At 32.1% G+C, this 16,615-nt stretch overlaps 1 protein-coding gene across 1 annotated transcript in view; it reads right to left on the bottom strand.

Annotated features, from left to right (window-relative positions):
• LOC127727790 (uncharacterized) overlaps positions 1-16,615 on the bottom strand; it is a 173,259-nt gene that overhangs the window by 9,084 nt on the left and 147,560 nt on the right. The window contains exons 27-34 of the mRNA XM_052234907.1: positions 15,073-15,173; positions 13,977-14,082; positions 12,831-12,984; positions 11,685-11,864; positions 11,072-11,207; positions 7,189-7,389; positions 6,291-6,518; positions 4,536-5,403 (exon numbers count right to left, since the gene is read on the bottom strand). Coding sequence (XP_052090867.1) covers positions 4,536-5,403; positions 6,291-6,518; positions 7,189-7,389; positions 11,072-11,207; positions 11,685-11,864; positions 12,831-12,984; positions 13,977-14,082; positions 15,073-15,173 — 1,974 coding nt within the window. The remainder of the gene's footprint in view (positions 1-4,535; positions 5,404-6,290; positions 6,519-7,188; positions 7,390-11,071; positions 11,208-11,684; positions 11,865-12,830; positions 12,985-13,976; positions 14,083-15,072; positions 15,174-16,615) is intronic.

Raw genomic sequence — 16,615 nt, 5'->3', positions numbered from 1 at the left:
TGTCCGAAATGATTACACATTACAACACTGATAAAACAGTTCGTGACAGAGGTCAGACCAAGATGACCATTCACAACAAATAGCTCTGCAATAGTGGAAAACAAATTGAAAACAACAAATCAGAAAAATGACCAAAATGACTTTAAAATAATAGCCAATTAAATGAGTCGAAGGTCAACTTTGGTAAATCTGAATGCAAATATATTTGCTGCAACTCATTTAAAGCCTTCTTCTCTAATGAGAAAGGTAAATATGCTAGATATACTTACTGGAGGTGTGATGAGATGATTGAAGCTGTTAATTTTCTCCTTGATAATATTTATGTACGCTTCGGCAACAAAGTTTATCTACAGGTTGTAGGTATTCCTATGGGCACTAATTGCGCCCCTTTAATAGCAGACTTGTTTTTGTACTGTTATGAATAACAGTTTATGACCAAACTCAGTAAAGACCCGTCTAAATTGCATTAAATTGATAAATTCAACAACACTTACCGTTATCTTGATGACATTTTTTCGTTAAATAATCAAGAATTTTCTCAATATACAGCCGAAATTTACCCAAAGGAACTTACTTTAAATAAATCAAATTTAAACAGTAACAACTGTCCTTTCCTAGATTTAGATATTTCGGTTTTACACAGGAAACTCCACACTAAAATTTACGACAAAAGGGACGATTTTTCGTTCCCTATTGTTAATTTTCCCTTTTTGGATGGTGATGTTCCTTTGTCACCATCTTACGGTGTTTATATTTCACAACTCGTTCGCTATGCCCGTGTCTGTTGTGACGTTTTTGACGAACGTAATCTATGTATTACTGGTAAATTATTAAGCCAGGGATTTCGTTACCACAGATTACTTAAAACCTTTACTAAATTCTTCCACAGATATAAAGATTTGGTTTTGAAGTTTGGTTGTACCTGTAGAAAACTTATTTCAAACGGGATTGCACATCCTCATTTTTACGGCAATATTGTTTACCGTGCCCGGAAATTTAGAAACGATCCTGGTAAACTTATCGATCCTTTAAATAAACTTATTCTAAAAGGTTACCAATTCAACACTGTAATTAGATCATTAAATATTGTTTTTTTTATTGTTACTAATATTGATTTTGTTATTAGTAAATTAAAAGCAAACTAAATATTATTGTTATATACATATACACATTCATGGATCTACAATCTGTCGATACCTGTATCTTTGCATTGCACAAGGTCATGTTTTTTCTCTGTCTGCTTATGAGGTCTTTACACTAAATCCATTGGATGTTGGATGTGTACGGATTGATAATTTAGTCTTAGATGCATGACTTTTTTTTATTAGTTGTTAGTGGCTTTGCACTAGGTGTCAGTAACTGCGAGTACTCTCAGATCTGTACTTAGTGTCTTTTTGTTGTTTGGATGTACAAGTAACCGGCCACGTCCACTTGTATTTGTAGTATTTGTATTTTTATCCATTTGATGAGTTAAGCCTATTTCAACTGATTTCTATAGTTCGTTCTTATGTTGTACTGTTACACCACTGTCCCAGGTTAGGGGGAGGGTTGGGATCCCGCTAACATGTTTAACCCCGCCACATTATGTATGTATGTGCCTATCCCAAGTCAGGAGCCTGTAATTCAGTGGTTGTCGTTTGTTTATATGTTACATATTTGTTATTCGTTCATTTTTTGTACATAAATTAGGCCGTTAGTTTTCTCGTTTGAATTGTTTTACATTGTCATTTCGGGGCCTTTTATAGCTGACTGTGCGGTATGGGCTTTGCTAATTGTTGAAGGCCGTATGGTGACCTATAGTTGTTAATTTCTGTGTCATTTGCTCTCTTGTGGAGAGTTGTCTCATTTGCAATCATACCACATCTTCTTTTTTATATTTACTACGTCTTCGGTTTCAGATTTGTAAGATCCATAATTCATTGCAATTTAAAACTTCAATTGTTTGGTAAGGGCTATTTGACTGATACTCGTCGACGGATAACATTGTCTTTGAATTTTTGGGGGTATAGCATTTTTTGTTCACTACCAATAAATGTTAAATATATTTTAATATTCTCAAAAATAGTTGATAAATAGGCAATATTTTATATTTTGTTGGACAGTTGGTCTATCAATGATAAAATCTAGTTCAGGAGGTCGATTTTTTTTCTATTAGTTTTCATAACTCTCTTACAAAACTACTTTTAACAAATTACTACAGCTACCTTAATTAGATTGCAGTACTGGTACCTCATATCTACAAACCAAATACATGTAATGTCACCCTATCTACTGATTTATTATCTCAGATATCCAAATTATTACAAAGAATTAAAATAATTTCCCCCCTGTTTGGTTTTAAACAGTTTGATAAATGTATTATTTGTGCAGTACAGTGACAGATTCGGGGAGGGGAAAGGGGTATGGGTTGTATTACTGGGTAGTGTCGTCATGCATATGTCTTTGATACAGAAAAACAATCTATCGTGTCGAAATCATGATACAGAAGAAAATTTCCATATGCACGATTAGAAAACAAGAATCATTTACAGAATAAACATTTCTTACTGGATAGAGAAAAATGGCCAATAGAATTACAGAATATGGAAAAATAGAACACGCTCCCCCCACTCCCCTTTTCCCATTATCAAGACCCTCATATATCTTTGTGACGGATAGTTTTGTTTGTTCTATTTAACTGTTTTTATTTTCGAAAAAAATATTTGTACAAGGTGTGGTTAATAAATGTAATGGACAATACCGGTATATGCCATGACTTCTCACACGACGTCGTACTTTCATTTTCTCTTCCTGTGCAATATATTAAACTCATTATGAGGAGCAATTTTTATGACTACTTGCATAATTGTTAAATCGTATTCAATTCTGTGTCAAATTTATATATCTTGAATATTAAAAACAGATTAAAATTATTTACTGGAATTCATATTGATATAAAAATATCCAGTTTGTTGGTTTTTTTTTTTTGTTTATTTGTAGATCTGAGAAAAAAGCAGCTCTGTTTCACTTTAATAAACAATTGGCTTAAAATTGTCACATGGTGTTTTCTTATGTCGTCTGAATACATAATGTATGTCATTGATCCGTAATATGTTTATTTGGCATACCATACTCGATAGAAGTGCGGACGTGAAAGAAAGCACTCTTCACGTAAACGTCAACGAAGGTTACATTCCAAGGAGATTACATTTCGAAGATTTCGCCATTTTTAAAACATAATCATTAATGATCATTAATACGTGTATCTTAATCAGAAGTTGTATGAGAAATATAAAAAGTAATATATATGTATAACAAGCTACGGGTTAATAACTCAAATATTTCAAGATTTTTCTCTTATAATTTCAAACAATTGTCCACAAATTATTTGTGACTTTATATCCTGTGACTTTTTGTCAGGACTGTGACTTTCTGTTCATTTACCGATGCTTACATAATGCTACTTGTCATTTTATCTGTCATAGATTCTTTTTATGTTTTACAGTGTTGCTAAAAAGATAAAACCTGCGTTTTTGCGAAGTTAGGTACACTTCAAATATCTATTTTACCGCTTACATCACTGAGAAAAAAAATTCTCAGCTAAGAATATTCTTAAAGTTGAGAATATTTTTTTATGGCAGAGAAAAAAGTTCTTATTCTTAGCTGAGTAATATAATTCATTCTGAGAATATTTTTTTACTCAGAAAATAAAAGTTTTATGGCGCCGGGGCCAGGATGTTGCTAACCATCGTTTCTTTCTCCAAAAAAATAATATCTTATTGACGCGCAGACAAAGGCGCACATAATATCGGATTAAATCAAAATGAGGAACTCAACTATGAATACAATTTTTAAAAAACCTTTATGCAATCATATTGGACATGATGCTATTTTAATAACTTCCTTGTGCTTAATCACTGGTGCTTTTTTGAAGAACAATATAAGTCATTGATGTGTAAAAACTTTGGCGTTATTAATTGTTTGTAAAGAAATGAATTTTCAGAAATATAACCTTTTACTTCATGAAAGCACATCCAATGGGGCCTTTGTGGGTTTCTAAATTTGTGAAAATTTTATCATACTTCGTACCCCGAAAATTCAACCACATCTGTGATAAAATATCTTAGCTTCGAAACAAGCCATCTTACAACAACGTTTACAATATGGACAGAAGAATGGAAGAAAATGGATATCTGAAATGAATTGCGCTTCTTGTCCAATATACTCCTAAAACAATCATTGTTCTATTTTATATTTCTTTGAAACTTCACCTAAATATGACGACATATATCTTCTTTCGTCAGAATGGATAAAAAAATTACACAAGTGTCGTTTCCACGCAACTGAGATCCATCTTGTTACTGATGTTTTTGGTTTTCTGTGTAGTGTTTTGTGAGCTGTTATTTTCATTTAATTTTTTCTTTGGTGGTATCTCTTTGATCTTCTCCCTCTTTATTTACCATTGCAAGAACTGATGGATCAATACTTAAAAGACAATCATCATCTGTTTTAAAGAAATAGTTGAAACTGAACGTCAAACTATAAAATTGACTTGCCTTTTAATAAATTCCTCCCAAAAGTGTGTTTCTCCTGGTGTCATCACCATAACTTTTCCGTTTTTAAAATCTTTATCTTCCGTCCATTTTGGCTTGTGTAGAAAATCAAAAGGTTTATCGGTCGTTGGTGTTATATTAGTTTCTTCGTGAATTGTTCCTTCTGGTGTTTTGTCTAGCCAAGTGACTGTTTTCCTTTTATTCGTTTCGACAACAACTTCATTCAAATCTTCAGTCTGTATACCTCTGTCCTCTTTCGTTTTTGTTTCTTTTTTTGTGAGCTCTAATATACTTCTTAAATCTTTGAGTTGGTTAACTGGCATTAAGCGGCTTAACCAGCTTTTTTGTTTCTTCTTTTCTTCATTTTCTTTTTTATTTCTTTCTTCTTCGTTCTTTTCTTTTTGCGTTTTTTTCTTAGCTACTTCGCGTGTTCCCCATGATACAGAATTCATATTACATAGGGAATAAATGATCAATAATAAAAATCCACTAGGAACACACAAAAAGTATAATAGCCCGTAAAAAATGCAGCTAAATTCCCATGGATGAATAACGGCAGCGAAGAGGAAAATAAACACCATTGAGCAAAGGAAAATTACACTCGGATGAAATGGACTCTGCTGAACGGCTGTTATAATGCAACCAACAAATACCACCATCATTATAAATGAATAAATGGCGCTGAATATTTCTGCTGTCGTGATCTGATATTTAGGCTTCACAGTAAAGCATAAGATCGTGTATAAAATAGCTGGCGAAAGAGCTATTGCATAAGATGTAAGAAGATTTATTTGAAAAACAGTTAGATATGCTCCTGCTATCATCATGATTACTGTGGCAGGTCCAATCAAGGTCGACACCATCAAAGCTCCTAAAAGAAAATGGAGGTTAACAAAATACTACACCGAAACCCATAATTATGTCAGTTGAAAATAATAAATCTATGATCCTACATCTCTAGATATTGACGTTAACTTTGTACGGAAACTCAAAATAAAAGTCATAAAATGTATTTGTACAATTCATATTTGTTTTACTAATCTTTACAAATAAAATACCTTTATTCGAATTGCGTATCGTAAACAAGTCTTTTTACGGCTTAAAAGTCTTAAAAGCATTGATCCGTTTTCTATTATGTATTCATTACATAAAACAAAATTTCAGAAAGACGAAATCCAATTAATATATGAAGTACCATGTCTTTTAATGAGACGAAACGTCAGACAACAAATAATAACCAGTCTAAACTTTCGATGGTAAAGCTGAATCTTTATCAACAATAAAACGATAATGTGTCAATGGTACACAGATGATGCCCCGCTTGCATATAACGTAATAAAAAACATAACTAGGGAAATGATTAATTGACACCATCCAAAATCAAACTTGATTAGTGTTTTGTGGTTATAAGCATTGTGTATAAGCTTCATAACATTTGATTGATACAAACTAAAGAAAGAGAACGGAAAGGAAACTTTCAGCATTTTTTTCATTTATGGGGGGTTTACTCTCATATTTAGGCTTCTCCTTTCATGAAGGGCATAACTCCAGAACGGTGAAAGTGACGCCACCCTAATTCAAACTTGAAGTGAGTTTTGTGGTCATAAGGCTTGTGTAAAAGTTTCGATAATATTCGATTGAGGCAAACTAACGGGAACGGAAACCAATTTTTGGACAAACAGACGGACGGACGTATAGAAGGACAAAGGTCAACCTTAATGCCTCCTCCGCTAAGCGGGCGGGTGAATAAAAAGTTACCTTGATAAATCATAAACAGCCAACTGATGTTGTTATTTATAGACACAGTGTTCCTTGCATCTGTTAGTAAATCCATTATATTAGCAATTGTTGATGGCATCCAACGCCTTCTTTGATTAAAGAATTCGCCAAAACCTTCGGGTGCATAAGTATAGGCATCTGAGGCAGCTGCATAATCTACTCTATATCCTTGCTGTAGCAGTAATGTACACAACCAGCGATCCTCACCTTGATAAATCACAAAAAGGTATCAGCATAATGAAAATTACAATTATTAATAATTTTATTTTGATTTTTTTTATCAGTACAATTATTTTGATAATCTATTAAAGGATCAAAGAGTTAACTAACAGTATTTCATATTGGGTTTTAAACATAGAAAAATGCAATAATTAACTTTTATTTAAGACATTTATTATTATTATACTTTACGTTAAAATTGATTGGTTCATACGAGGGAGCCAATTTACTCTATCCCATGGCTCAGCGGGAGATAATTTTTTTGAATGTCACCCTCTCGTGCGAACCAATCAAAAATCGATAATTCAAAAGACAATGCATTGCATTTACATCAATGATTCTAAGACAAAGCTACAGTTTTACGTTTTTTTTATTTATTGTCACTTTGAATAAAAAAAAAACTTCTTGCTTCACTTTTGTTACAACTGTAACGTTGTTTTGTAAACTACTTCATAGATCACTACTTTTAGTTTAAGTTTAAAGGGGAATAATGATAGGACATTCAGTATAATAAATTAAATAACACAAAGCTGAGAGGATGATCGAGCTGATTATTACCCCTCGAAAAAACATTGTCAACCTTGGCTTCGCCGCGGTTAACAATGTTTTCTCGGGGTAATAATACCCTCTCAGCTATGTGTTATTTATATAATGTTACCTTGGTCATACATAAGGTGATGTGAAGCTTCTGTAGGTTTGATAGTATACTTTCTCATGACATTATCATCCATTAAAGCTGAACCACGAAAGAGACTAAAACATCCAGGGCTGCATAATACACAACCAAGAACATGCTCTGTCGATTTTTGTAACCAGTGAGCCACGGCGTACTCAAATTTTTGATACCATACCATTGGACCTTAAACAGTAAAAAATAATCTGAGCCGTTTTTATATCATCAGATAAATTTTCATTATTTCATTACTTATGTTAGTAGTTGATGCAAGGCATAGATTTGTTGGAAATTTTCACAAGGCCTAGTGAATATCTTGTCGGGCATTGAGGTATAGTATCTGATAGGAGGACAACCAGTTCTAATATGCAATCATTGTAAAATATGAACTAGATTCAAATGTAACATTTATAAATGAATATTAACTATAACTGCTGAAATTCAATGCTAAGAGCATTTTTAAAGTAATTTGAGATGTATTCCTGTAAAAAAAACCTAATAAATCATTACTGTTTAAGCCTTACTACTCATGAAAATCATATATTTCTTTTTCCAATACATAAATGTTTGTATGCTACAAATGTATAACGTGTTATTTTTAATTTCAGAATTTGTTTTATAACAACCATCTCATAAACAACATTCGTCCAACAGTAATACTGACAAAAACTCTCTCAAAAATAAAAGATTGACATTTTAAGTTTTGAAAAAGAGACTCGCAGGAATGATAAAACTCATAATTCAACAATAAATTAACAATGCTGTGGCAAAAACAAACCCAGAAAAACTACCAAAGACAGGCAACAGTAACAGACATAAATCATAGGAAATATAAGTCAGAGCAACACGAGCCCCAATGTGATCTCAATTGCTACGGAAGGGGAAGTAGATCCTGCTTCATATGTCACTCTCGTAGTAATGTTCGTGTGACTAAAAACCCCGTTATAAGTCTTGGGAACATATCTTTCGTCATCGAGGAAACTGATATTCCATAACTGTCAACCACCTCGTACGTTAAATTTTCGAAGGGATTTTGTCAACTTCAGCAGCAGAGGAACTCTTTGTTCAAAAGCTTCTTTGTAATACAGTAACTTTCTATCAATGAAATCATGATAGGAAATGTTTGCTCTTGAATATCGTATTAACTGGGCGACGTATGCAGATGCTGCTGGAAGGTTGCCACATATAAATAGAAATACACATGTATAACAAAAAGAAGATGTGGTATGTTTGCAATGAGACAACTCTCTGAAAAAGACCACATGACACTTAAATTAACAACTTTAGGTCACCGTATGAACTTCAACAGTGAGGAAAACCAAAACCGCATAGTAAGCTATAAAAGGCCCCGAAATGACAAATGTAAAACCATTCAAACAAGAAAACGTACGGCCTTGTTTATGTTCAAAAACAAATATGACACACAACAACAAGCGACAATCTCTGAATTACAGGCTCCTGACTTGCGCCAGGCACATACAGAATTTGGCGGCATTAAAATAGTTTGCTGGCGCCAACTCCCCATAACCCGGGACAGCGTTGTAACGGCGCAATACAAGAACTAATTATTATGCAAATTTTTAAACGAAAACAAAATACGAGAAACACAAAAAACCACTCAATTACAGGCTACTGATTTCGGACATGCACAGAAAGTTTATAATTGGGAATATGAAATCATATATTTTGTCGTAAAGCTTTGTTCTCAATCAACCTTCATTGTTAACTTTCTAGATGTTAATCAAGATATGAGACAAACTTAAATGTATCGGTTGTATCTTTTATTACATGTCCGATGCGTTCAACATTGTCACCAAACTGTGAATTATTTAATTAGAGGACATCATCTGTTTAGCGAAACATGAGGTTAAAAGCTTCAGATAGCTTCCTTTTAATCTATAAAAGAGTTTTTGTATGAAGGTCCCTCATATAAGAGCACACAGTTGGTGTACAAGATAATGCTAAAATAGGTTATTAAAAGGCATGTCCTTCAAACGCAACAAATATGTTGTCAATCAAGAAATTGATAATCTTGTCGATTTGAGAAAAACTTTTTGTTTGAATCAGAGTGTTTTTACAAAGTGCTATTTATTCGTCCCTAAGATAAGCTACTCTTATCTACGTTTTATATGAAACAAAGCAGGACCAATTCTTTCTAGATAGATATAAGAAGATGTGGTATGAGTGCCAATGAGACAACTCTCCATCCAAATTAAATGTCTTTTAATTTGGTAGGGGGAATACTTGTGTAAAAAGTAGAAAAGTCAAATGTTTGAATCAATTGTAAGGGGAAACAGTCTTTATTTTTCTAATCACATTAGTCACGTAAATAAATTGGTTGCCAAAATTGGTTTGAAGTATTGATTTTTTCCAAAACTTAATAATAAAGACAAACCCTAAAAATGTGAACAATAACATGAGCAAGTAAAATCGTTTTTTTTTTTTTTACATTTCAAATCTTTGCATGCTATAATTTGTTCGTTTAGTTTTCTAATTAGTTTTTTTAATAGATCGAAGATCTAAGTATCTATTATAAGTTGACATAAAACATATATACAAAAAAGTATGTTTAAATGTGAGAAAAACCATCGTTAAAAATGAGATAACTTAAAATCAGATCTAAAATGCAAATTTGAATTGCTTGCTTTTTAAATCTATTTTAATGTGAACAATCTCCATATGTACACTTTAGAACATTGAACTTCACTTAAATTTTTCAAGCGATGTCAGAGGAGGTTTGCTCAACACAAATATTTTAGACTAATGAATGGCCAAATGTAAAGAACAAAACCAAATGGGCATAAGAACAAGAATATTTACTATTCCTACATTTCCGATAAACACACATTTAACATTGTGATCAAAGCGGTAAAAGTAAGACAGACAAATAACAGTCATCAAAACACTACACCAAAATGTACAAATGAAACATAAAACAAGTGGTGATTGAAGGTTCTCAGGACGGGTATTCAATCTTCCACAATATCAATTTTTTGTCATATTTGATAAAACAACAAATATAGTATGTATTAATGTGCTGACATAAAAAATGATAGCCGGTTTTGTGATTGTAAAGGACGTGATGAAAACGGTATTATATTCATTCTAAAATGAACGAAAATAAACTGCTTAACATTTCGTTGCCTTTCGACATGGAGAAAAAAAAACATATTTTGAGTATATATACCTTGTATACTTCTTAAGCACTGTTTTTACCATTTTTTGAAATATGGTATATTATTTTCTCTTGATATTGACAACAATGAATGTGTTATCTTAACACTTAAAAGCAAGATGGTGGTGGTAATAACTGCATAAGATTCACTAGACGGCTGATTCCTGACCAATATTACATTAATTGCAGATTAGAATGACGAAATAAACCCTTTCACTTATAAAAGATAAATTTATTTTATTTTTTGACATATAGAAACTGATACCGAAGGAAATATTTTGCTTTTAGCGTAATTTTGTTATTTTTGAAAGATATTTTAGACTTCCAAATTCCTATAACTATTGCGCAATTACCATTTTAATGTGTATATGATTTGGGATTACGGTTTACCGTTCTATCATATTCATAGGATTTTTAGAAAACAATAATGATACTTGAACAAGAAAAAAGCGTTTTGTTTAATTCTTGTTAAGTTCAGAAATTTCATTCTTTACCTCGGACCTTGATTTAAGAAGTATTGCACCGTACGAATGATTGACGACAGAGCAAAACAGAAAGCACAGATAATATATATAATATAGCTGTATGTTAGGTCGGTGCATCAGTCATGAACTAATGCTCACTCGCCTAAATATGGATATTTAGTTTAACACAAGCAGTTGCTGCAAGTCAGTGTGCTTCATACATACCCACCTTTACCAATAGGATGTATACGACCGCATGCAGCACCCAATTGTTCATTCGTAACCATTCTATCAACAAGCAATCTTACAGCTTTTGGAGTAAAATCAACATCTCCATCTAAAGCCAATATGAACGTATTTTCAGCCTTCAATAAATAGAGTAGTTCTTTTAATTAAAAATGTTCTATATACCAGTGGGTGTTGCATTACAGATATTAAGAGAACAGTTTTGTTATGTCTTTAAACACAACATTTATTTGGAGTTAGTTTAAGATATATCAGTGTTGTCTTCAAGATATAAATAGCGAAGACATGGTCAATGAAAATTACGTTGATATAATTGTATGTGGATACTGTTATAAACGTAGCATTGGCGAAGAAGCATTTATCTTCCGAAGGAATATTCAGTTTATGTAAAATAGACATAAATAAAATATAGAAAAACGAAGAAATGTCCTTAAAAAGAGCTCAAGCAGGATACACACATTTGTATTGTCTCATATATGTATAACATGGAATTTATCCTACACCATACAATATACAACATGCATTAACAAGATAAAAAAAGAAGCGAAATGTTATCATCTTTTTCTTTACATGCTATTTCCATAGGATCAGCTCACCCGATTCAAGATTTCATCATCCAGAATATTAAAAATTTGGCTTTTTCCAAATTTGCCATCTTTCTTTTCTGTATTCCATGTGATGTGGTCATCAAATTTGTCTTCTTTTAAGAATATCTTTGTTTTTTCCTTAGATGCATTTATTAAGCGATAACCAAGCAGGTAGTACATGTACATTACCTGAAGTATATCAAACATATAGAAAAGTTATTTATGTTTTCTTTTCTATCAAGTGAATTTATCAAATCATATATATTTTTCAATTTTGAAATCATTAAGGCATAAAACACAATCGTCCTGAACATGATTGAAATATTTGCCACTGGACGTTATGCGATCAACAATAAATCAGTCATAAAACACAGGGAAACAAAAAAAAAACGTGGAGTCACATTTAATTAAATAAGGTATAAACCAATTTTACTCTTAAGATACCTTTTAAACTTCATCTTCGTGACACTATGTCTTCAATATAATATTATTATTGAAAGGAACGTTAATAGCAGTGTTATAATACCGAAAATTGCTGTAGAGTGATAACGTGTTGATTTTTGCAAAAAATAGTGAATACGTGTCGGTTTGTTAGATTTTTGCGCTTTTAGCACTATCATTATGTAGTTTTCTTTTTTATAAAATCAGTCATAAAAGTCAACAGCAATTTAGGCAAGATTGACTTTTAAATCTGCATTATTCATTATACTTTACTGCAGTATAGAACATATCATACAAAGGTAAACATATGTATTTGTAATAAGCGATGGAACATATTTCCCAGTTCGAAGACTTTTTTGTTGATATTTTTTACGGATAAATGAGGGATAATCCAATTTGAAATATGATTCACCAGTCATTACAAATCTTATGAATAAAAATCGACAATAAACTAAAGATTATACTGGATACATGGCTGTATGCATATGTTGTCGATTAGATGTCTTTTTGATTATTTTATTTCCTGTTTTGTTGTTTCATTGACGTTTACCCCAAAATCTGTGTAACAATATTAAATATAAACTCTACATTGTAATCTTATATTGGAAGAATTTCTTTTTGCACAAAAAAAATCAATCTATGACTTGGTTACCATTGACTAAAAATGTTATTTTGTAAGGGTTTGATACGTCTTTTTTGCTGCGATTATCATACCTGTGACCACCTTTTTCTGTGTCGTATTTTATTCTTGTCTTTGAGATGAACATACATTAAGTTGTTTCCAGGAAGGAGAAACACTAACTGTGCTCCATAAGGCGATGGAATTATTCTCGGCTTTCTGAGCTCTATGTGTTTCTTATGGATAGCACTACAGCATAAAGTATAATACACTATGGTAAAATCGATTGTAAATTTCAATGAATATTAAGTATTTAAAATTTTCATTATGTTTATACAAAGATGGCTCTGATTTGTACAATTTAAAAAAAGTTATTCCTGTTGTAGGATTAATAATGATGTTAGCATTGAAATTCCAAATAAGGATATATTTGATTTATATTTGTTTAAAGGTGCATTAGCTATGAGATATATAAAAAATCGAAAGTATGATTTTTTTGTTCAATCATTAATGAAAGTGAAATAGTAAAGTAACAATTCGCTTTTAGCAGCCAGTATGGTTCAATTTTTTCAAATTAATCTAAGAAACATTGATGATGAATTATTCACTTACAAGTGAATAATACGACCTCATTGAATCCGTATTCATGTGAACTTCAATTTCACCCCTTACCTAGAGATGGATAACGCATGAAGTGTGCGTGTTTGGTTATTTAAAGGAAAAGAATGTCAACATTGAAAGTGAAACAAAGGTAAATCATTTGATTGACTGATTCGATCCACAAAACATAATTCTTATACAGGTAAAAACGATGGTCAACATATATTTTTAATCTATAATATGAAATTAAACAGACTTAGACAAATCCAATTGCACGAGTTGGCTTTCTATTTATATCTTTATTTATGTTTATATCGCTTATATGGTCATCTGAGGTCTTCGGAGGACAACTCGATAGTTAATTAGATAGCGTCTATACTCAAATACACACGAAACAAAGCAACATATTATCGAGCCCATGCCCTGTAAATTGTTTATTTTAGACTTTTTTATAATTTGGATAAATGTTTTAAATGGTTATAAATCAAATATGAGAATTTGAGACAAATCGATGAACATGAATTTGACAGCTAGTGCCCCTTTAAATGTTTCAAATTTTTGCAATGTTTTTAAAATGGTCTTTAAAGGAAAACGAAGATAATCGAATATCAAAAGTTTAAGTTTCAATTATTTTAACATACTTTGCAGCTTCCTGCATGACATCTGTAAACTCTCTTACAAATTTGTTAGGCACCATTTCTTCTTCATTATCATCTAATTCATAAGCATCATCAAATAGAATGTGAGCTGCAAAACAGATATCAGTGATCCAGTGAATAGATAAACATTCAAATTACAAATCCTATTGTTTTGTTACATAAGAAAATCAAATCTAAATGTACAATACTGTTAATATATATTAATGTAAATCGTTGTTATATCTAGAAAGCACTTGTCCTGTGGCTTATTCCTTAATAAGTTTCACCGATGTGGAGTGTTTTGCTCCTATTTGTTCGGTTTTGTACACAACGAAAGGATGAAGAGACCGAAGGGATATTTGAACTTATTCGTCGAAGACAAACTGACAACGGCGAAAAGCGAAATAAAGTCAAACAACAGTCTTCATAATTCTACATAAAAAAATTGAGCAATACGAACCCAACCAAATAAACCGGGTGTGTTAATCTTTTAATCAAAGTACGTTCATAAGTACTATTAAGTTATAAGGCACCTAGCAATAATTTCTGCATGATCAATTTATATATGATCTTAATTCGGAATCTATATATTAATAAAACTAAAATCAAATAGGTACATTTTACATTTATACATTTCATAAAGAGCAATTTTAATGATATAAAACGATGAATTTTAAAAGACGATTTAAATTATTAACGTCCTACTATGTTGCCAGCATATCAGCGGATAATTGACAGCCTGCTTTCTTTATAGGACAGAAAAAATTGTGTTTCCAGCAATGTTTTGTGTATAATCAACACCATACAACACCGTCTGCACTGTGTCCATCGCTCTAGACCCTCAGTCTAGACCACTCGCCCACCTATACTGAACTAATAATGCAACTATCGGTGGCATAGTGTTACCTTTCCTCGTCAGTAGAATCTAGAGTTGTAACATAGTACATGATATATTAGGTATGAAGAAGATGGAATGATTGCAGATATATATAAAAATATAAAAATTTATAATCATAAAAATAGAATCAACGCCATTAAGTATATCTGTGTCTTGGTATTAATGACAAAAATTCCACATACATAAAAGATAAAATGTTACCTTCGAATTCGTAGTATTCAAATGCTTCCATGTTTACTTCTTCATCTTCATTCAGTGAAATTTCTAAAGCCCTCTGTCTAATAAACTGATCTGTGTCAACTCTGAAAAAGTATATATACATTATATTTGTTATCGTTACGTAAATATGCTTTACGTTTCTCACTTTTTCTAGTTCTGAAATTGAATTCAAACCTCAAGGCGGAAGATACCTTAATGCTATTCTTTAGATGAAGACAAACGCACATCACCAAGGCCAAAAACGAAAAACGACGAAAAGACCAAAAACAGTCTACAAAACAAAACATTTATAGCAAAAAGAGATTCTCCAAAACCATTGGCGATATCTGGTGATCAGAATTGGTATTCTGATCCTGCTTTTCCTGTGGTATCCGATAATTTAGGTACAAATTCGGTAATAAATCTCTTTTGATGTTTCAGATTTGAGAAAAAGAGGACGGAACTGTGGTTACGACAATTGGAATATATCCCTCCTTATCTGTGAATCAGATCTTCTATAACGGTTAACAAATTGCAAGTCGTGATTGTCTCGAAGAGATGTCTTTAAATTTAACACTTGGAAACCTTGGTTTAAAATCTTCCTGGTTAGCAGCAACCCTCTATCAAATAAATTATGTTAGGCAACGCAATGTCGGAAATAGTGTTTCAACTGGAAAATATACACTCCACATGCAGGCGATGCGGCGATATGAAACAGACTTCGCTGTATATGTGGTTTCTGTTTTTAACCTGACAAATTGTATAGATTGCACATACCAATTCAACACAGTTAGAGAATCCACGAAGCCAATATTAATTACCTGGCATATTTGTCAAAACGGTCAGCGTTTTTTCAACAGAATATCACCTTGAATAAATAAACATATCATTTCCTAAATACCTTTATTACCTTGTTGATTACCTTTTATCCACTTTTCAAAAGTAATTTAAAATCTATAAGTTAACCCCCGCCAAACGTTCATGTGCCTGTCTTAAGTCGAGAACAACGCCAGTATGAAAATAGGGAGATGTGGTATGACGGCCAATGAGACAACTTCCCATCACAGTTAAAATGAAATGGATGTAAGCAATTATAGACAACTGTACGGCCTTCAACAATTAGAAAAAACCTATACCGATTATAGCAGGTTCCGACATAAAGAATATGAAACATTTCAATTGAAAAAACTAACAGCTAATTTATAACAAAATAATTTACGAAAAACAGATGTGACATGACATGAACAAACGACCACCACTGAACTACAGACTTCTGACTTGCGACAGACACATATAGAATGTGACGGGATTAAACTTGTTTGAAGGCGCAAACCCTAGCCCTAACATTGGACAGTTGTGTAACAGTACCAGATAAAAACAAACGATAAACATCAATTGAAAAGATATTGATACAAAGCAGACAAACAGCGAACACAGACCGGACGTGGTAGGGTATTTGTACATATTTCAATCAGTATTCATCCAACATCCAATGGCTTGAAGTAAGCCAGTGATTGATTTAGATTTATTATAATTCTTCTAGAGA

This window comes from Mytilus californianus, unplaced genomic scaffold (genome assembly GCF_021869535.1).
Source record: "Mytilus californianus isolate M0D057914Y unplaced genomic scaffold, xbMytCali1.0.p SCAF_2, whole genome shotgun sequence".
Lineage (NCBI taxonomy): Eukaryota > Metazoa > Mollusca > Bivalvia > Mytilida > Mytilidae > Mytilus > Mytilus californianus.
This window is presented reverse-complemented; position numbering and strand designations above follow the sequence as displayed.